We start from the raw sequence: 23,484 nt of genomic DNA on the forward strand, positions 1-23,484 counted from the left end.
GCGCGTGTGTGTGTGTGGGTGTGTTTCCAGTTACTGATCATGACAGTAGCTCTTTTCCTGGGACTCCGCCCTGCCTTTTGGGACCTTGTCTCCCTTGTTTGTCAAACACCATTGCAGGCTGCTCACACTGTCTCTGTGTACCAAGTCACAGCAGATACACACTGATGCACATATACCTTGTGCCAACTGCACTGCTTGACCCAGAGGTGTTACTCAGTGTAAAATATCACAGTTCTCATCAGTGATTGGCTTCCAGGAATAACCCTGAGCTTTGATAGCTTTGCTGTGGCCGAGGTCATGCTGGGAACTTGGTAAACACTTAAAAGAACTGAATGACTGCTAACTGACAAGTGAATAAGTTTACATAACAGGATGTATTTTATATCTTCTTTTGTTAATTGATTTTATGAAGCTGGTTTTAGCTTACAGTGGAAATCATCTTTTAACCTCTTCAACTGTTTCAGTTGTAGGTGAAACTGGTGGCTCTGGGGAACAGTGAGGCTGGCAGGGGAAGTTCCCCCAGACTGACATTAACCTTAGACATATTGTTGTCATACATATTTTATTAAATATCTTAAGGTATTTAGAGCAACATGCTACAGTGCAAAACCATGCAGTTCTATCACAGTACATTTCAATATCATAAAATATATATACATATGTTTATTTCAGTAAATCAATATAAAAAAGAAACTTTCGTGTAGCGTCATTATACACAGAGGGACACATTTTGAATCAATGTATATCTGTTGGTTTGGTTTGGTCTGTTATTTTAATGATTATTCCTTACAGCCAATCAATACCTAAAGTTTGATTTCTCAGATACTCTACGGGGAACTGAAGCCACAATTGGTCATTACTAAAAACGTGGATGCTGATGGAGTGATGTATCTGAGCACATTAATGGAAGTTAAGTAGATGGGAAGATTATGTTACAATAGGTTACACAATGCAACTGGGATAACCACAGTTTCCAGACTCAGAGGTCTGTGAAGACCATTCAGGAGTKTGAGGGGGATTCACAGGTTTCTCTTCTCCATGGTCTAGTCTCACTTTAGCCATGAACATATTTAAACATGAAACATCCTGTTTGTTTTTGTTTATTTTGCATTTTATTACAACATTAAGGGTTATCTTGCAAGTTTTTGTGAAGAGTATAATTACTGGTCTACAAGCTGGAATTTTAAATGTGGTTTACTTCATGGTTTCCTGCCAGTTTGAATTTGACTACACAAATGTGGAATGATTGTCTTCAGTCTATATATATATTATGTTTTAGTTCATTTAAAATCATTGTAATATATTTTGTTTGAAGAGCTTCTCACTTTTACCTCCTAGCATTAAGCTGCCCCTACAGTCTGTTTTCTCTGTTCTGACTGGGACCAAAGTCTGGAACAACGGATGCAGGTTGATGTTTTTTCATATGCGTATCGCTTTATATATCAAACATTCACATCCCTACRCTTCCACTGACAGACTATGTCCTAGCTTCCTCTTTTCCTTCTTGTCTTTCTTGTGATGACTCAGACCTCTCTTTAACCTCCATACCAAACTACTCACATTCCTCCAAACTGAGGAATAGACCATCAAACATTAAAGGACCTCTTTGGAGACTTGGTTTCGCTGCGATGAGACTGAGTGGCACGGGAACATCAAAGTGGAGCGGGGAACCAGGTGAAAGTGAACAAGCAAAATAATGAGGTGTAACTGAGGGAAAGCAAGAGATGGGGTACATAGGTGGGGGTTGGGGTACAGACACAGGGAAGGAAAGATAAGTTTGTAGTAGCAGCCCTGAAAGCCAGGGTCTTGGGGAGCCTGCTCGTAAATCACACTTTTGTTTCAAAGGAAGGCATTAAGGCCACCTGTCAACAATTAGTCTTCACAGTGACACTAAACTGAGTGTGTGTGCGCACACGTTTGAAGAAGATAAACTGTCTACAGCATCATTTATACGGCGAGGTGTTCAAAAGGAGTGGATCAGAAACATCTTTCACGGTAAAGTCAATGTTTTCATAGCTGGAATATTTTATTGTTTACATTTTAGTTTCTTGTTTGTAGATGTTGTAAATTTTTGAAGATCAATTATCTTTTCGCACAGCAGTTTTTAAGCTGCAGTTGTCATGTTGTGATTCTTTTATCAGTATTATACCAGAGACTCAGCAATGTTTTTTAGCCTGAAATACTTTAACAAAAACTCTAAGATCTGACCAAGGCTCAAATCTGCAGAATTCAGTAATCACTCTCAGCTCACAAGTGAGATTGGAGTCACAGAGTTTCATCAGTTGTGCGTTTCCTGTAATCTGTAGTTAATTTATTGCCACTGTTTCATGACATGCCATCACGAATGCCAGTGGTATTAATAAAAACACCATAATTCGTCCAGTTTTCACCAGATGTAAACAAAGAGTCACTTGCTTTTGCTGTTGTGTCCGCCTTCCTTCTGTTTTTGTGAGCCRGGTGTGAAATTCTGGGCAGCTGAGGTGGTTTTCCTCCAGCCTGGCAGAGAGCAGGGGGGGTGAGGCAGGCTGGGGCCGGGCCACCTAGCCACAACAGCTGCGCTGTGATTGTCGCCAACAAGGCCGGCGTTGATTTTTGGGAAGGAACTGTAGAAAAGTACACATCCTCCTCAAAGCTGCCAGTCCGAGCAAGCGGCAAACCTAAAAATAGAGGCTGCAATTGGCTGTCTTCTTGTCACTGTTAAAATCTGGAAGGGCTATTTGTGTCCCTGGATCCAGTTTCTCGGCCCCGTGGTTTTTTTCCCCCCAAAGCCTTCCTTTTGTGTGATGGATGTATTGTTTTTTGAGGTGATGACCCATCATGCGAGCGTCCCACGCTGTAAAGCTTGGTTTGTTTGGGAGCCAGCATATATGAGCCTAGATTAGTGAGTGCAGGTCGGACAGAGGTTATTGAGGTTGCAGCAGGAGCCGCTGTTGTTGCTTTCATATTCAGATGAACTTCATATTTAGCTACCGTGTTGTATAATACAGTAAGTCCTAAATACAGTTTAGATCAAAATGATTCATATTTCAACTGAAAACTGTCTTTGTTCTACCCAGAGGTTGGTTCCTGACAGAGAAGCAGACAGGTTCCTCTCAAAAGCTGGTGAACAGGGTTGCTGAGTGGCTCAGGTGTAGAGGCTGTAGTCCTCCACGTGGTCGCCCGTGGTTCGATTCTCGGCCTGGGGGCCATTTGTTGGATGTCTTACCCTTCTGTCTCCTMCCTACTTCCTGTCCAATTTTCRTTAAAGAAACAARTAGTAAGCTATTTAWATGGTGTATGTTTATTAAAAGAACACCTTAATACATACTAAACACTAAACAACATGAAAAAGGAGCTATAATAATTTACATCCTTCTTAAGCATTTTGCATGTTTTGGCTGGTATTTTAACACGGTTTAATTAAAAATAAAACCGTATTAAAATACGAAAAAATTAAATTCCGGCAAGCGGCCGAAATGGGTTTCCTCCGCAGGGTGRCTGGGCTCTCCCTTAGAGATAGGGTGAGAAGCTCGGTCATCCGGGAGGGACTCAGAGTAGAGCCGCTGCTCCTCCACGTAGAGAGGAGCCAGTTGAGGCTCGGGCATCTGGTCAGGATGCCTCCTGGACGCCTCCCTGGTGAGGTGTTCCGGGCACGTCCCACCGGGAGGAGGCCTCGGGGAAGACCCAGGACATGCTGGAGGGACTATGTCTCTTGGCTGGCCTGGGAACGCCTTGGGATTCCTCCGGAGGAGCTGGAAGAAGTGGCTGGATAGGCGGCAGAAAATGGACGTACGTACGTAAACTTAAACCTGCCAGGTGTTTAGACCAGATAAATAATTTAGGGTTTCCTCACAGTTCAGCTGTTTTGAAATATTTTCATTATAGTCTGGAAGCTAAACCTGTCACTCTTATTAAGGTAAAGCTGTTTTCAAAGCTTATATAGACCAAATGGAAGCAGCATTTCCACCAGAGCAGACAATCTGACTGATTAACGGCGTCAGCTTCCTTTACTCATGTTGGACTGTTCCAAGAAAAAATACTGCACTAATGTTTTCTAAGTCTATGTAGCAAATCATATATAAATATAGGGTATAAATGTATTAATTTAAATCAGTTTATTTGTAGGAGAAACAACATATTTTTAAAAATAAAATATTTTGAATTAAAGTCTTTTTTATTAAATGTTTTCATATAGTGATACTCCTGTTRATAAGCTTCCTACTCCCAAAGCAACTTATCAATAAGTTCTAACTCTGAGTTTATCTCCTTACTTAAGGAGAAATATTTTCATTCTGGTCAAAGGGTTTTCTAACCATCATCTTTACTTTTCATCCCTGGTTGCTGGCTTTGTCTGCGCATGCAGCATCAGGAGTGCAAGACGTCAACACTGGGCTGTAAGTCAGTGCAGCAGATTTGTTTCCTCAGCAAGTTGAAGTGGTGGTGGTCCGATCACTGGGCCATCTGGGGCCTGGCGCTGGTTCAGACGGAGAACCAGAGAGGGGGAGGCTGAAAACAAGGTGTGACGGGAAACTGTTAATTCATTTGTTGATAAAGGGACACTTCCTTTCTGCTATTAGAGGCGGACGGCTTGCTTATTTAGCTGTGGACTTGTGTTTTATCTCGCCCTGTCTCTCCCTGTCGCCCCCACCCCCATCCAGCCTTCATCAGTCATCGTCCTATGGTGAAAAACACCAACGCTTTTCAGAAGCAGAAGTCAAGGAAACATTACCTCATAACTGCTGGTGTGTGACACGTATGTGCACGGCCTCCTGTTGACCCTGCTCTGGGACTGTGTGTTGCAAAAATCCAACCTAAAACGTTCAGAATTCCTCCTGAAACACACAGAGGTGGTAGATGACTTTACCAGAGCAAGTTACACTGTTCATGTTTCAATCAGAGCAGATTGCGGTTCAGGTGAGCAGGTCTGCCTTCGCTCAGTCACCAGACTCAGAGGAAAGATGTCTGTTTTACTTCCAGCAGCATCTCTGAGCCTGAAATGTTAACCTGATTAGGAGCAATTAAATATCTTTCATAATTCTGAGATAGTTTTGTCTTTCTGTTTTCTAGAGATTCTACAAATGAACATGGTGATCAACACAATGAACTGGGACTGAACTACATATACTACACTTAAACAAAGTCATTCTAACAGTTGATTATATTTGGCTTAAGTTCAGTGAATTCTTCTTTGTGACAGAGCTCAGTTTTAGTACCGCAGTAAGCCTCCGTGTGGYGCTGTATGGTCAGGGTTGCAGGCGAGTGGAGCAGCCCGGCTGCTCGTCACACAGTGCACGACTGGTGACACTGGACTTGTTGCTGGAAGGGATTAGCCTGAATGCAAATGTGACAACAGAGGATGAGTGGGYTCATTTCTGCAGCGCCTGGACGTTTCACAGGTGGCTGCTTCCTTCAACTCGGAGCTCACAACTGTTTTTTATCCTTAAAACCAGAACTCTGTTTGGATAACCATGGTAGTATTTAACACTTCATTTTTCTGTATTGTTCTGTGTTAGTTTTCCATCCCAACCCCCACTTAGAACTGAAACTATATTTTGATTGGCAATCAGAATCATTTTCATAGATATTTATTTCATGCTTTTAAATGTTTTGTTTAAAACCTTGTAATGTTTTTTAACCCCTGCAGCCCTCTCTTTAGAACATGTTCTTGCAATACAGACATTTTATAGGAAATATAAAACCTGCATTAGATTTTAATCCTATTATATCTTAAATATCCTAACGAACAGATTGCTCGTTATTTGGAGGACACAGCTGAATTATAAAAGTATTTTTATCCCATGGTCATTCTGTGCTCTCCTAAGAGTGAGGCTTTCTACATTTCAGTGTACAGTAGAGCACTATCAGAGAGGTAAGAAGTGTCAGCGGCTCGTGCTCTGTGCTGCCGACGGAGGTCTGCAGGCTTGTGCAGGCTGTGGTCGGCAGAGGAGCCAGAGCCCAACTCGGCTTGAGTCAATAAACGGAAAGCTCAGCGCAAAACCACACAGCAATCGAACAAGCTGTTTACCCTGAAAATTAGCCTTCCCCWGTACTTTTAAGGCTTTTAAAGCGACCAAAAACACACAGTACGAGGAATATGTATCTTGGCCGGCGGCCGTGGTCCGCCAGAGACCTCTGACGTTTTTATGCGAACCCTAATAACTCAATCCCCACAACCACTAAACCCTCTTATCACCAGCTGCTTTACGCTGCACTCATCATTATTTGATTTGCAAAATTGTAAGGTAGAGATAAAGAAATAAAGCTGGCTTGCTGTTACACACAGAAGGCACTTGTGGCTTCCAGCTCGGTGCCTGCCCTGTGGAAAGCMGTGTTCTTCCTTCATCAAACAATCAATAGGCTTTAGATGCTTTCTGTGCTGCTGCACTGTCACCATTTTTATTCTCCTTTATACAAGTCATTGTTTTATACGGTGAACTAAGTCTGTTTCAGACCTACTGAATGTAATTCAAATGTCATTTATAGAACAAAAAAATTAAACATTATTATACAGGTTAGGTTTTATAAAACTCATGTAGTCATTAAAACATTTTGGAAATATGATACACCCATATTCTCGCTGGCAAAAATTAAGATACATTTTTATTATAAATTGTAATCTGCATCAGAGTTTACATGCATGATCTCATACTTTGATATTTTTGAAACCTCAAAAATCTTTTTCTTTATTTTTTATTCCCAGTAAAACTTGCCAAAGTATTTTTGGAACACTTTTCTTACCAGCTCAACWCAGAGCATGTGTCACACCCAAACATTATAATATAATATAATGTGATGTGATGTAATATAATAAAGTTCAGGTGTATTTTAAGATGAAGAAACCTGATGGATCAGATGAATAGATTTCTGCCTGCCTGCATAATAAGATTTCACTTTGTTCCTCATGGAAAGTGTAAATGACTGTGCAGGACTTGTTAAAGGTGATAAGTCGGTGTGAGTGTTTGACTGCAGCAGGACCGGGGCAGCAGCACCGTCGGGTTTATCTCCCCTCCACCTTTCTTATTGACTGTTCGCCATCGGACCACCGGCCTATTAAAGGGGTGGGGGGCTTTCAGAGTGGGATTTAGCGGCCGGCTGACTGAGGTCAGATTCTGCTCATGTCGCTGCTCTCTGATCTGGTTTTAATCAGGTTTACTAAAGAACGTCTTCCTAATGATGGTTAAAGTGAAAAAGTGACATATTTTACTGTATAACTGTTTTTAGCAACAGATGTTATATATTCATAAATATATATTTCTGAAAACAATTGTTTTAGGTGGAAGGATATGCTTTTAATTTAAGTCTAAGAGAGAACTGAATTATATTGGTGTAYTTTGGCTTTTRTSTTCTAAGGAAATGTAAACGAAACTCTTCAGAAATGTTCTGTACAGTGAGCCTCTGTGTGATTTGTGTATTTTTATTTTTAATTTGTCTGTCTCCACCCCCCCCACAGCCCCTACTCTCACACACACACATGCCCACCCCAACACACATACACACACACACACACACACACACACATCACAGCCATCTCCTGTACCGTCTCCTCCACTCGTTCGCAGGAACCCGCCGCTCCTCATTGTGAGGTACTAACTCCTTGACCCAAATAGGACCAGAGATGCACATATTTGCACACGTGTGTGCTCTTGTACACACACATATGGCTGGAGTGTGGGTGTCATCTGATCCAACGGATCTGTCCCTCCCACCCCCCTCTGGGGCTCAKCTTGTTGGCGACCCAGCACTGTCTGATGAAGTCTTGTAAATACTGACATGCTGTAAACTTGTGGATCTGATTTCAGGGGGATGCTTGTGTGTTCCTGCTCTGTTTTTTTCTTTGCCTGTCTGATGTCTTCACACCTAGAAGTTGTTTGTTGGGAAAATGTTCCTAGATGTGAAATGTTCTTGCTTCTGTGCTGCCGCTCCCTCAGCCCTGCTATTTTTTATTTTATTTTTTTTCCATATACCACATCTTATACAAGAAAYGTCAAGATCCTGCTTTCTCATTTTGAGATAAAATTAGGGGGAAAAAAAGTTATTTCCTGGGAATTTCTGTGTATTTTTCAACTATTTTGACATGAGAAATGTTGATAAAAATACAAAACGTTCTGAAGGTTTTCCCAAATAGGGCCATTAGTAAAAGTGACCCTTTAGCTTGCGGTTTGGGAGCAGGAGAGTGGGCAGTAAGCCATTTTCACACAGGCCGGCCTGACCTCGACTCTTCACTGCGACTGAAAATAGCAGATGAGAGAAGGCTGCTGTACAAAGAGAGAGCAGAGGGGTGAAAATGGAAAAGGGAAGAGAGATTCCTCCAGTGGAGCATTACCTGAGCGAGGTGAGGACGGGGGGAGAAGAGAAGAGGACGTCCTGCACGTCCTGATGGCTTTACCACCAGCCCTCCTCCTCCCTGACAAAAGACTAAATCATGGGAATTTTTTTTTTAGCAGCATCTGTGTTYTATAAAGGCACTTTTAATTTGTTTTTACTTTGTCCAGTAGGGGATCCCCGCTCCTTCAGTACTTACCCCCTCACACCCTCTCTACACACACACCCCACACACTCTTTGTGTTCAGCTCTTTTTAGCCTACCCTGCCATCCATTTCTCTTTCTTCTCCTCCTTCTGTTTTTCTGTCTCCCTCGTTTTCCCCCTCATGTGGAAGTGAGTGTTTTAATAACAGTACTTTGGGGAATTGGGACGGAAGAACAGCTTTCTCCTGCTCAGAAAGCCTCACCCCCACTACCACTGCACCTTTCCTTCTTCCTCACCCACTGCTTTCTTTTCCTCCCACCTTTAACATGTTAAAGGGAGGAAAGTAATGAAATCAAACATTAGGTTTGATTTCAAACCTAATGTTTGAAATCATTAGGTCCCATTTCAAACAGGACCTAATGATTCCTGTTTGAAAGGAATTCACAAAATTATTTTTGTGAACAGAACCGAGGCATAATACCAAAACATATGCTATGAAAATGTCTTAATTTTGTAAAAATACATTTTACTTAATTATATAATAAAGACGTGTTAATATCATCACCTTCCTAAACTAATGACGTCAGTCTTTTTTTTTTTTTTTTTTTTTGCCAAAATTATTTAGGCAAAAAAAATAAAAAATCAGTTTTGGCACAAAATAACTTGGTCCATTATTTTAGTAAGGTGATGATATTACAAAAGATATTTTAGGCCAAAAAAATCCTTTAAAATTCTTACAACAAAATACTTGATAAAATATAGTATTGCATAAGTTAGAATGCTTCCTTGGAAGAAAAAAAATATTAACTTAAAATAATTCAATGAACTTTAAATATAGGTTTAACACAGTTATTAAATGAACCCAGGAGATTTTAATCCACACACTAAGCAGTAAAGGCAGACACTGATCTTTGTGGAATCTTGGTTAAAAAAACCCAACAAAAACAATATTTTATTTCATGCTGCTTTTAAGGAGATAAGTGTTAAATGTTCTGAATAAGTGCAGATGGAGCTGCTGTCACCTGCAAATATGAAAGTAATAAATCTGTTCTCTCCAAAACTATTAAATTCGTGTATAATAAAGAAATATTTTGGAAATAGCTTTTGTATTTAGTGATATTTTTATATGGACATTTTGGGTTTCAAACAATCTGAAATTGAAAACCAACTTAAATTCTAAGCGGGAGTTAATTTACACATTGATAAAATTTGAAATTACTCAAAAATTAAAAAAAGACAAAATGTTATCAACCTCCTTAAATATTTTTTTCCATGAATTAAAAACAACCAATCAGTGGCGTTAGAAATATATGAAAGTCTTAAAAAAGTTCAGGAACATTAGAATAAGTCATCAAAGTGTGTGTTTCTTGCAAATTTGTCAAATCAGTGACCTGGCACTTCAAGGTACCTCACACTGATGCAAAAATCATGTAAAAAGCAACATTTCCATAAAGCTCACCTGCACATGGATTTGCCTAAATGAAGGAATGACCTTAAAGTCTCGCAGCAACACAGACAGCTACAGCAGGGCGGCCGGCATCAACACAAACATGTTGACACATTTTAACACCTGAAGAATTGTAGGCTTTATTTAACATTTGTTTTTATTTATTTGCTTGTTTCAATTAAGGTTCATGTAGAACTTTTGAGTTAGAACTGCTGTATTTATTCTGTTGCAGTTGCTGGTTTTGGCCTTTTGCACATTTTAATTTCACCTTCAGATTTATCAGGTCAAGTGCAACATTCTGACTGATCCTCAAATATTTCTGGGGAGACATGTTTTACATTTTTCACATGATTTAGTGTAGTGCATAGTTTAGACACACATGGCCTTTCAGTAATCTGCTGTGTCCTGTGTTTTTGTTAGGACATGCTAACCACTTTACTTTGCTTCATCAGCGGGGCGTGTGTCTCCTCATTCTTTGTCAGGATTGGCCTGATTGATACACATGAAACWTCTGTGTAGAAACAATCTGCTCCATTGGAAAACTCACTTACTTCCCATTTAAATGCAGTTTTCACTTGGTGAAACTGCTCAACATCACATCATGTCTACAACACTTGTTTTAGTTGTGGATCCAAATGTCACCCACTGCATCATTTAACTCAAAAAGTTTCATTTCTTTGAGTATTTGTTTAGTTTGCTTTTCTGGGATTCACATTAAGTGATACATTGTATGCTTTTGGCCTTAAAACTGACAGAGATAAAAACAGCAACTTCAAAATGTCATCTTCAAAGAAGGAAGACAGAGCTATAAAAGTATTCCCCAGCCTGGATGCTGAACTCTAGATTCCTTTCCCACGCTTCACCTCTGCCTCCCAGCTGCAGGATCCTCTGCATGTCCTGAATCGCGGAGCATCAGTCAACATGTCACCTGCCCAACCTGCTGCCTCCTCACACCCCCCCGTCCTCTCCACTCCAGCTTACCCTGTTTTTTCCTTGAACTGAAATCTGCTCTCAGGCAGAACGATTCAAATAAGACACAGTGTTTGCGAGGGCTTCACAGCTTGTCCTTTCGCACATCGGCTCYTCAGTGGAAGCAGCCTGCTTGTATTGGATGCAAATTGGGTATTAAAAGAGGGGATAGAAATATGAGATAGCGTGACATGGTGAGGCTGAGGAGAGGGAAAGGGCGCAAAGGAGAGAGAGAGAGGCTTAAAGCGAGAAGAGAATGCAAATGCTGTTGAAACAGGGAGGGATGGATGGAGGAGAGCTGGACGGACGGATGGATTAGTTGAGAAAGAAAGGCGAGGGTCAGGTGTTGATGCGACTTTCTTTTAGCAGGGTCAGAGTTTTTCTCTGTGCGACTGACGGAGCTGGATTTGCATTGATGGATCTTCTTTCCATGGAGATGTCATGTATCAGAGCCCGGGCACATCACGCCCTGGTCATTAATCAAATCCCAGCCTCTGTCTGGAGCCGTCTGTCGGCTTCTCAGCTATCTGTCTCTCACTCTCTGCCTTTGTCTTGGCTGTGGCTGTGATCTTCCTCGCCTCGCTGTGGCCGGCTCCTCACATAGGTGGCTTTCATTTCAGACTTTGAATCAGGTAGCTGGGCGATAAGGAAGCAGGTTTTTATTGAGGAAACTGCTTCAACATTGAGTTTGATTGGACATGTTCCCCCACATATTTGTTCACTCATTAAGTCTGGAAAGAAAATTAGTTCAATTCAAGATAAAAGAAAATAATTTTTTGATTTTAGTTTCCATTCACTGGTTTCAGGAGTACTTTCTAGTAAACAGGAAGCACCTAGTTTATTACTGGATTAGAATTTGYTGAAAARTTTTCTATTGTGTTCAATTTCTAATTAAACCGTTTGAGTCGTTTTCAGTCAGTGTTCTGGCCAGTAAAGCTGAAAACTGGCTTATCTTGGTCACCAGAGAATTTTGTTGATGTGTTTATAGTTTTTTTCTGGTAGCAGAAAGTCATTCATGCTGTTTTATTTATGGTTCACTCTGAGTAAATGTGTAAAAAGCATTCCAATAAGTACATTTTTTGCTGCATAATTTACCTAGTACCAACAGAATCCATGCTAAATTCTGTCCCATTGTTTCATTAAAGTTTCATAAATTACATGCAGAATGTTGATGTTTTACCCCTTATGCAGAGGCACAGATACATGCATGTCCATGTACCATCTTCTGACACCGTGATCTGCAACATGTCTTCACTGTCTGGAGGGTCATGACCTCTTGGCCTTCAGTGATACTGGCTGCGGCTGTCAGCGCCACGCTGTCTCAGTCTGTCCACACCTGTTCTACAATCCAGGCCACAGTCCGGTCTGCGGGGGCCTGACGACAAACTAAGCAACGGGGCAAAAGTGAAAGTCTGTTTTGGACGTGAAATTCATCGACACCCCCACCCCAAATCCTCATGCTCCACTCCTGTCTCAGCTCAAGCACCATTATGGCTTTTCAGACTGCTTCCTGTGCAGATGATTTTTTTTCCTCATCTGCTCCCCTTCCTTCAACACAAAAGGTGGCTGCCCAAGCTCTGGGGGTGTAGCACTTTTGAAATGTGAAGGGCTTTCAGGAGCTGCTCCGGTACAGGCCGCTGTTGGTCGACCAGGAGAGGAGTGGTGGGGGTCTGGGGGGCTAGGGGCTAGGGGGTCTGGGGGAATGAAGGGCAGGTTTGTGTAATGGTCTTCTCTCTCCCTGCGAAGGTCATGCAGCATTGTTGGCTGGCAGAGGTCTAAAAGACAGACCAATGGAGAACCACAAAGCAGAGCTTTGGCAGGACTAATGAAACTCAGAGCTACACGTTAATGATCTAAAAGACTGGACCAAAACACTCAGCGCTCCCTTTCCGCTCACATTCAGCCTCCTCTTGATCGCTCCTTCCAGATAATGACGAGGCTCTCCGCTGCTTTACCTTTATTGTTGCGTTTGATGTGGGCCTTGTTTTCTTTGTCTTCACGTACCCCCTTCCTGCTTTTCATTGCTTTATGTTACGTGGCTGTCACTCATCTATTAAGGCAACAAATGGAACAAGGAAAACATTCAGAGAGCGTATTGTGCTGCGCCCGCTGGTTTGCTCTTTATTTCTTTTGAAAGCACTTGAACTTGGAATTTTCCTTGGGCTGCCAGTAGTATACACTTTTTTTTTGTTCTTACTGTTGTCACAGGATTACAAACATATTTATCATATAATCCACATGTCCATACAGCTGCAGTTTAATGTGTCTGTTTAGATGTAATTTGTTTTTTTTTGTCTTTTTTGGTATGCAACCTTACATTTACCACAAGAAAAATAGTAAACACAAGGCCTTGTTCTCCACTTCTGTTTGTTTCCTTTGTTTTTTGGGAGGGGGTTTCAGGGTAAAAAAAAAGTCTTCTTTCTGGTTCTGCACTGTTGCACTTACTGATCTGTTTTTAAAATATTATTTTCTACAAAATATTTTTGTAGAGAGGGCAAAATAATTACATTTTTAATATTTTGTATTTTGTAGGTGCATAATGTAATTTTATAGTACTGTCAAGTTAATATTACCTTCAGTTATACAAAATGCCTCAATTATCAAAAGTGACTTCCTTTTCACATGTAAATCATTCACTTGTAGCCTATATAAAGTAGAACTGCAGTGCTTTGGTCTGAATTCCTGGTTATTGTAGCTCCACAGACCTTTCCTTTACCCTTCATACCCCTCCTCTGAGGCATGTTTTAGAACAACTCGTTTTGAAACATTTTATTTCTGTTTGACTGATGATCTATATGTTGATTCATAGTGACAGACACGAACCGTGGATTAAATATTATCGTCTGCAGCCGTGAGAAAACCAAAAGCACGCTAGCTGGAGGAACAAATCCACCAGGTGCTGCCGGCGTTCTGACCATCAGATTTTCCTACCGTAGCTGTCTATCTATCTGTGCTACATTTGAAATTGCTACAACACTTGTTGAGACTTATAAATGGTGCTGTTATGTTTCCACGCTCTGGTGGTTAACTAGTTGGATGCAGACAGACCTTCTTGGTGTTGCTGCCTCATGCTATTCAACTGCCCCTCTACCACCCTGGATTTACTCTGCATGCGTCTCCGCTCAGCTGTGCACTTCACCGGCGAAGACGAGCCGTTTCTGACCGTTCTGATTTAGAACATGTCAGAACACCCAGTTTCTGTAAGTTTGTTGAAAAACAATTGAATATCACTGGGACGATCTGGATCCAAAACAGATCACATTAACATGGACATGGACACCCTCATGTTTGACAATTTCCAAATAAATGAACTTGCGCTGTAGTACAACTCTTATTTTCATTATGCATTTTTTAACTAATGCAACTTACAGTCTCGAAGATGCAGTCATCTTTAAATTGAAGTGTGTATTTGTACTGTAGTTGGTGTTAAATTAAATGTGATTTTTTTCTCTGTGTGATCTCTGGCTGTTTTATGCCGGATATCAAGTGTTCCATGTTTCCTTCTGCCCTGTGAGGTGATGGCTTTCTGAATGTCTGCAGTCAGACAGTAAAAGAGTGAAATAAACAGTAAGTGGACTAGCAGCCTCACTCTGCTGCAGTGATGGAGCTGGTTAGGATCATTAGGCCTTTGACATGGCCTGATTAGGTTTGACTCCAGCTCTTCGGCATATGGGAGTTGAGATGTGATTCTCTGGATCATCTGTCTTTGTGATGTGTTTTCCCATATGTGCATGCATGTGGGTTGCACCAGTGTGCAGAGAGCCTGTTGATTGGCCTTGATTAAGAGACTGCCGGGCTTACAAGCAGAGTCTTTGTAATATAGCATCTTGAGCTGGTTATTTCCAGTTGCTCCAAGGGAGGCCTTGAACCTGGGGTTGTGTGTTTGTGAGGGAGCAAGTGGGGAAAACAAATATCCCAGGATTCAGGCGAGGCAGAGGAAGGTGGGCTGACTTCAAAGAAGGTTTTCTGGTGGTGTGGTGAGGTGGTGAGTTTGAAGTGATGTCAGATGACGTTTTAAATTTGAGTCCAAGTGATCAGATTTGAATATTAGCATCTGAAAAGGCAGCTGAACTGAAAACATACTGCAGGATGAATAATGGATTAAAGGTTTCCAGCATTCATTTGACTCTGTTTATTTGTTCCCTTCTCCTCTAAAACGAATCAAAACATTTCTCTGAGATCTTTGTCTGCATTCTTTGTTCAGCAACCGTCCAGTTGGAATCGTTTTGGCTAATTTTCTGCATGTGTGTCTTGCAGCCAAGCTGAGCAACCAGGATTCATACAACAACTTCACCAACAACAACATGGGGAACCCTCGGCTCACGCCGCTGCCCAGCCTCACCGTGGTGCTTCCTCTGGCTCAGATCAAGCAGCCCATGACGCTGGGCACCATCACCAAGCGCACAGGGTAGGTACCATATACACACACACACACWCACWCWCACACACACACACACACACACACACACACACACACACACACACCTCGGCATACCCCACAGGAAGAAGGTCCAGCATACACTGTTGTCACACTTAAGTAAATTTCTCACAGGTAACAGTTACAGGTCTGGTTTGACGTTGTTATGGTTTTTGTCCACGAAATCCTTCTGAGGGCCACAAAAGGCCCCTGGGCTTCATTTTTATACACCCCTATGTTATCAAATTAAAATCAAAACATTTTTGTTAGGTTATTCTCCAGCTYTTACCATGCCCTGAACAATGAAGTGTTGTTTTGTTGTTGAAAATATTGGTTTGAATAATTTGCTCAAACCTGTCCTATCCATCAAAAGTGAAACACACTAAGTTTGTGTAGAGCTTTCACAAAATTCTCTCATTTTATTCTTAATGATCACAATCCAAAACAAACCCGTCAACAAAATGTTTGACCGGCAGCATCAAAGAAAGTCTGCATTGCACTGGAAGATTCCTCAGAGCATACATCTTTCMCTTTTCACTGCTTTTACTCTGCATGTGAATATTGAAAAAGCATATGTATCCATCGATTGATGCATACAACTAGCCAGCCCTAATGCATTACTGGATAATAAAACACTGATAMCTTAAAAATTATTGTCTCCAGGGCTTGATTTTAATGCGTTTAATGGCTAAGGAACAGCCTCCTCTTGATGCACAGGCTGGCTATGCTAAAGCAGAACTTCCATCCCAGCACCGGCCTGCAGGTGATGCTTCCCTCCCAGTAAAAACAGCCTGTTTTGTCCGCAGTTGTTCTGCTCTCCAGAGCTTCTCCTGCACATTCAGCTCATTCTCATTGATTTGTTTTGTCTCTGGCTATCTAGTTTTTTTTTTTTTTTCTTTTTTTTTTTGCATAGGTTAATGAAGCACAGCATACATGTGAAACTCATTCTGGGTTATTTAGAAGACAGACAAAACAAGACGCAGACTGCAGGAAAACGAACCAATCCTTGAGATCAWTCTGAGTAAAATTTGACTTGGATAACAAATGCTGTGTAAATCTGTATGTTCTGACTGAAACTGGTTTGGATGGCTTTCTCCTTCCCTCTGCCGTTTGTTCATTCCTGGATCTTTGCCATACATTGAAATGATGTAGCTTTAAGACCTTCTGCAAGTATAGGCCTTTGCTAAGTACATTTACATACAGTACAGGTGGCTCTACAAATATAGACAGATTTTAATATTTTTCATTTAAATGTCATTTTCATGCCCTGTTTGAATGGGAAATGCTATAATGATCCCAGCAGATGGTGGAGGATTTATTTTCCTGTGATATTTGATAAGTAAGCTTTGAGGATGAAAATAGAATCCTGATCCTGCGGTCACCATAAACAGCATCAGGGCTTTTTTCTAAATCATTAGGCCAGCCTGTAAATTTATTTGCTATGTAAAAGTAATTATTGTGTTTGAGGTGCTGYGGTGTCTGCTTTGTATGTTTATGGGATCCTGATAGCCGTGGTTTGTATTTGGTTTCCCGAGTTGTTTTAACGCCATACAAAGTGGGTGGGTTTCATTTAGGATGTTTAAAAAAAGAAACACATTTTCTCTTAGATTTAAAAACAAAGTTTTACAGATTTATTTATGTATCTTTCTGATATTGTTAATTTTAAAATATTTTAAAGTCCATATCATGCTGTATTACATAGCTAAGCCTGCAAACTTTGTTGTAAACCTACTGGAGTTTATTTATTTATTTATTTATTTATTTATTTATTTAAGTCAAATCAAAGTGTATTCATATTGCACCATTACAGCAAACTCAGCTGACCAAAGCCCTTCATAATATCTACAGCATCACTAATTGATATAAGATAAAATAGAAAATAAAATTGCATTTGATAATATGATAAAAAGCAAGACATATTTTATTTCAAATTAGTTTCAATTTCAGCAACTTTCTAAAGACAGATCGCATCATTTGAATTTGCAGCAAATGTAGGTAAGAGGAGCTCTTTGTTGTCATAAAAATTATTCCTAAATTTAGACGATTCTCAAGTAAATCAGTAATATTGTGGTTCAATATAATTGTACCGATGCATTGCTGTCTACTGATAAAGTAGAGGTGAATTCCTAATATTCTAAGATCATCATGAATGTGTCTCAGTACTCAACACATTTTCATTTTCTGCTTTTCTCCTTGATAAGCAGAAAATGCTTATCAAGGATAAGCAAAAAGAGARCTCATACTTTCTTTTTTTTCACAGCTATGTTTTTKTATTATATTTAATTTCCTCAGAGAGCGGTTTGTCTCTCTCACAGTAAATATTTGAAAACAACAACATGAACATCCTGAAAGGAAAGGTGTCAGTTATTTCTTTACTTATTTTAGATMATTTCTGAATGTCTGCCTTTCTGCTCCATTAAACGTGTTTTAATTTTCTCATGTTTTCTTTCACACTGGTCTTCACATTTGGAGGTTAATGTAGAGAAAATAAGATTATCACAATATTTTTATTCTTTTACAGAGTTGCTATCTCTGACAGGCTGAATTCTATTTATTTATGATATGATAAAGTCTACAAAATTATAAAACAGATAATTTGATATGATAGAAGAAGAAGGTTTCTTCAGAAAACAAGAACTGAAGAAAGAAGTCACACCATGTGGCTCCTTAAAGTTGTACAAACTTTTGAACATCTTGATTGCGACTTTGACCAAAAGTCACAATTAATAAATGTTGTCTTCTTTAAAATAAAAATGACTTTTTTTTTACTTCTATCACTCATTTTATCTAAATGTTCATCATAAAAGCCTGCTAAAGAACCTTTACTTCATCACAGTTTTATGCCTTTTGTGTAAGACTGCCTTTAGCATAATTTTTTTAAAAGAAATCTATTTCATGAGTCTGTCTTAACTAGGGATGCTCTTATCAGGTTTTTTGCTGCCGATTCTGATTCCAATCACTTATTGGGGCCGATCACTGCTGATCACCTGAATTAGCTGTTATTTTTCAGACATTACCTGTCTTATTGTCTTATGTCAGGAAGACAGCGAAAGTTTGACTACATATGATTTTTTTTTTAAGTTACATGCTGCAGCTTTAAGCAGACATTCATTGTGAGAGTTCACTGCCGGGTGGAGCAGAAATGGTGCTCCGTCTGTGAAATATTACTACCAGTAGCGTAGCGATCCCACAGTGAGAACAGTCCTGTCCAGCTGCTCCAGATGTCTTTTTTTTTCCTGTAGTCAKCCTCGATATAGCCAAACTCCGTCAAGTGCTTGTTTTTAAATGTCATATTATATTTGTTGTGTTGATGCATTTTGATGTGCTTCACCCCAAGTTATTGGTGCAACACATGAACTTCCCCATTCACTCTGACCGTTAAAGTAGAGATAGCTGCACAGGCAGGCTGCGAAGAGAGATACAGGTGATCGGTTTTGGTGATTGACAATAAGTGATACTCTCATACTCTTTCATGGAAATCGGACGATTATGATCGGTGGCCGATCGATCGACACACATCTAGTTAACTCATTGCTGCCATTTCATAAAATATAAGGTGGATTTTCACAGGTTTGTGTAAGTTTTAGATCCACTCACACAGACAGGAGTGTGTCAGGCAAGGCTTGTTTTGTCCCTGATAAAGATCTGATACATTTCGGGATTAGTCGTTTGTCAGAAATAAATTCCAAACCAATAACATAAGAGGCTTTCGTATGGAGTGAAATTATACTACAGTCAATCAGTATTGCATGGTCCACATTGGTATTCTGTTTGGGTCTCACTTTACCTATTTACCATGCTTTAGGTTTTTATGGAATCTCCTCAATATTCCACAACAGCAAAACCAATCAGATATCTGCTATAAAGCAGTGGTAATGCGTCACCTACAGCAGCCATAGCTTTCTCATTTCTTTCCATATGTCAGATTTGAAAACATACTGCGGTGTTAACCTAAATGCTAGCCTAGGCTAAAAGTAGCATGTTTGCTCACTGTTTTGTTACTCAGTATTTTTCAATGCAGTTCTGAGTAGTAGTGCAGGACATAAACATATAGAATGAAATGTGATGTTTTGCTTCAAACCTCATACACTCTAATGCCAAGAGCTTCATCTGCTCTCTATGAGAGTGATGGAGTCTCCTTTTATGTCTAAGCTGAAAAATTAACAGGAGGGGGATTGTTGGATCCCTGAAAGTTATCTATGTTGTAGTTTTGCAAGCCTGGTACAAGACAATGCACCTGAACCTTTACAAATTTGCTGAACAGAACTTGGTTGCTGGGTCTGCGACTGACATAAAATCAGACACCACACAGACAGCTGTCTGACACTGGTCACCACCCGATCTGATACGTGAGGGTCGGATCTACTTTCCTATTTATTGTTTGAAGAATTTTCAAGCTGTTAATGGCTATGTTAAGAATATGATCGATCCTCTTTGTGTTCAATTCCTCCATGTATTTCCCATCCTTCACCTCCCCTGGCCTTCCTGCTCACGAATCACCTTAGACAGCCGTGTTGGCTCTTTGTGCCATTATTGAAGCCTGGTAGGCTGCCTCCCTAAAGGTTCATCCTTTCATTCAGTCCGAAGGAGACGTCAGCATTAATGCATCAGGACACGCAGCTGTGTGGCCTGCTCCTGTATGCACATGGCCAGGCCAACACACCGACACACACTCGCTGTGAGTGAGGCAGCAGGTTCAGCCCCAAGAGTGGGGGGTGATATCATATGCTTTTACGCCATACTTGCACAGGAGTACCCAAGCACCATCTGTCTGTGCAGCCAAGCTCTGTTTCTTTTTCCTGCCTGTGTGTGCRTGTGTGRGTGCGCGTGTGGGTGTGTGTGTGTATTTGTATGGGACACAGTGAGGCAGGGAAAGTAGCGTCCAGCAGCTGTATTTACACCTGTATGAGCAGATCCCTGTTGGCAGGGGAGCAGAGAAACACACCAGCTGCTTAACCTAAATTCCCTTCAATGTCGGCCATGTGTGCACTTCACTGTGCCGTGACACACAAACACCAACACACAATCTGTGGAAACCTTTACCCTCTTTTTTGTGTGACCAGACAGGCTGCAGGGATGTCTTAATAGATATTGGCGGTCCCAGAGACCACCAATGTACCGGAGATGCTGCTGTTTGTCCTCGGTTTCTGACATGAAAGAAACCCTCCACAAGTTCACACAGAGCGCGCTTGTCTTTTGATGTCGTTTTTGTGCTCACCCCGTGTCAGAGCAGGGAGGTAGAGTCGGATGTGGCTCAGCATCCGCCTGATAACCCTGCTGCAGACGAGGCCGTGTCAGGCAGCAGAGGAACGCAGCCAAGCATCTGCTAGTCCTCACAGTTCACTTGAAGTTCCAAAGTATGAGAGGTGTCTAGCTGCGACCCAGTCTCATGTTTTCTGTTAGTTTTACCTAAAGCTTGAATTGCCGTTAGTTCAGCCTCAGAACAATGAGCAGAAGTCTCTCCTGGTGAGAGTAATATCGACAGGACGCTTGACAGACAACGCAGTCCAATAATGAAAGATTTAACTTGTCAAAATGCCATTCAGGGTCACATGTGGGATTTGCACACGCAGTACAGCACACTTATCCCATCTACACACTGTCTGAATTTAACACAGACAAATGAAAATCTAAATGGAGAGATTGTCACACGCAAAGCAGAGCAGCACCATCGAGCAAATCCCTGTGATAACATTTTCAGGCAAATGCATATCAAGTGCAGGCGGGGTGACGAGAAACATGACAGCAAAAGAACAAATGAGACCCTGTGACCTGTCACAGATGTGCCCTCAGCTTACAATAATACGTGTTTAAGAGCCAGCACTGCGCTGAGCCATTGTCTTCCACAGCCTGGCTGAGGCCAGAGCTAAAAAGCGGCTTTAAGAAGGCAATGCCCACATGGCAGAAAAACAGTTTCACAAATCACCTCACTTCCCTCAATGTTTTAATGGCTTAGGCGCTGCTCTGAGGGCCATTGGGTTAGGAGCTGAATGTGTGAATGATTATTCACTGAGAGTGGGGTCATTGCCCTCAGAGGTCAGAAACACACTCTCTTTTCTGTCCGTCTTCTGCCTGCTGTCAGTAAATCGCTGTCTTCACACCCGTTACTAAATGCCTACCAGTTGGAGTCTTTTTCCACAAACCTGTTCCAACAGGGATGTACCATGGTATCACTGGACCTTCTTTGTCAACATTGAAGTGTAAACTCATCATCAGCCAGTCAAAATGGACATGTTTCCCAGAATGACTACATTTAAAGTTCAACGTTCTGAAAAAATTTGCTTTTTTGATTTGAAAGAACTTACAGTGGGTTTAGGATTTTAAGCGCACAAGAAATGTGTGTTTAAGAAATATAATGTGTTTTGTACTTTTGGAAACTAAAAGTTAGATTTTGGTATTTTACGACCTGCTCATGCTGATTTGAGTTGATTCTAATTTAACTTTAAAAATTATAACCAATAMAATACAAATGCAGTGAAATCATCCATCTTATGGAACAAAGGTATTTTTATTTTCTGAATTAGACAAAATCTTCTTTACACCATCAGACCTCTTCCTCAATCTGCCCCTGGTCATGTCTCTCTCTTGGTCAATAAAAATTATTTTTAATTATATACTTTTTTTGTTAAAGTATGACAGTCGGGCCTCCCCATCGATGTGCATTAGTCTATACGCCAGACAGCCACTCCTTCCCTCATCAGGAGTTCAAAATGAATGCAGTTTTTTTTTTCTGTTCAAATTGCCAACCCACCACAGTGGCAGGTGCTCAAGTTTACATGTCACTTTATACTTTTACTCGCATTTGGTCATCGGCGGGTGACCATGGTAAAGTCTTTTTTTCTAGAAGCTTCTTACAGGTTTGTGCTTCCTCTGAGCGACAAATGCTCATTTGTTAATAGCAGAGAAAACCAGAAGCAGTACTACCTCTGTTTCTCTGTTAAAACAGAGGTAAAGTTGTTCACAATAAATACTTTTTTTAACAGAACACAGCAGAAAGGAAGGCGACAAAGTTGTTGAGCCATTTAAAACGGTACCGCAAGCTTTCCGCATCTCAAAGAGCACAKGTTTACATCTCAAGTCTTTTATTTGATTTCATGTAGAGCATTTTAGACAGACCTGTGTATAAACTGTGTATAAATAGCTAAACTTACCTTTTTCAAGCCATCAGTAGAAAATAGAAGAAGCATGTTAAAATTTCAGATTACAGAATTAATCAGAAAAACAGCTGAGAGGTCCATGGTAGCTTGGGGGTTGGGGGTGGTTGCAGAGATTCACCCCTCAGGTCTGAGAATCAGTTGACATGGCAACTATCAACTCCCCTTTAATCTGGATTTAACTGAAGAGTGGCAGGAATAAAGTCATGCTCAAAGACAAACATAGGAAGTTTGAATTTCTTACACTTCATGACTTTGTTCCATCAGTTGCCATATATTTACTTTCCTGTGCATGTATTAGTGTATGTATTTCTCAGGCTTTCTGGTTCATGTGGGGTCAATCTAAAGCCTATTTGACCCATTTCCACATAGATGTCTTCCATCGGTGTCTCTCCATTTTCACAGTTGGAGACTCAAATGGGGATCCGTTGGGGTCAGTAGTCTCAGCAGTAGGGTAGATAAACCAGGGGTCTCTGTTAAACCAACCACTGTGTTCATTTGTCAACTTGCGCTCCAGGAGTAAAACGTTCCAGGGCCAAAAGTTGCTCCCTGTCTCCCAGAGGAACATCTCCCTCCATATTCATGCACCAGGACTAATTGGACACTGTGTGCTATCACTGGGAGGGCCCAGGCGGATGCGATGAGAGCGATAAAATAAAGAAGGGCTGCAGAGTGCTTTGGTTGGCTGGGGGATCCTTTTTTTTCAGCACYGGGGAGGGTGGCTCACAGGGACAGAGTTCAGTCTCATTGGATCTTTATTGCTGTAGGGAAAGAGACTTATTTACTGTAAACTGTTTATGGAGCTCTGTCACTATCTCTGGCTGCGCAGAATAAACACAGGAACACACTCCCACTCCTGATGTCTTGTAAACACCAGAAACACACTCACAGACTGACGGACAGCAATGTACCCTGAAAAAGACACACTCAACTCTGGATGACTCCTGGACACGCGGACACACACACACACACACACACACCCACGCACGCACACACAAACACACTCACACACACACGCACAAACGCACGCGCACACACACGCATACACACG

General features: G+C 41.0%; 1 protein-coding gene across 1 annotated transcript in view; it reads left to right on the forward strand.

Annotated features, from left to right (window-relative positions):
- The window catches only part of bcas3 (BCAS3 microtubule associated cell migration factor), a 386,180-nt gene that overhangs the window by 82,697 nt on the left and 279,999 nt on the right, over positions 1–23,484 (forward strand). The window contains exon 16 of the mRNA XM_008425245.2: positions 15,120–15,270. Within this exon, the coding sequence (XP_008423467.1) occupies positions 15,120–15,270 (151 nt within the window). The remainder of the gene's footprint in view (positions 1–15,119; positions 15,271–23,484) is intronic.

Source organism: Poecilia reticulata, linkage group LG13, assembly GCF_000633615.1.
Source record: "Poecilia reticulata strain Guanapo linkage group LG13, Guppy_female_1.0+MT, whole genome shotgun sequence".
Lineage (NCBI taxonomy): Eukaryota > Metazoa > Chordata > Actinopteri > Cyprinodontiformes > Poeciliidae > Poecilia > Poecilia reticulata.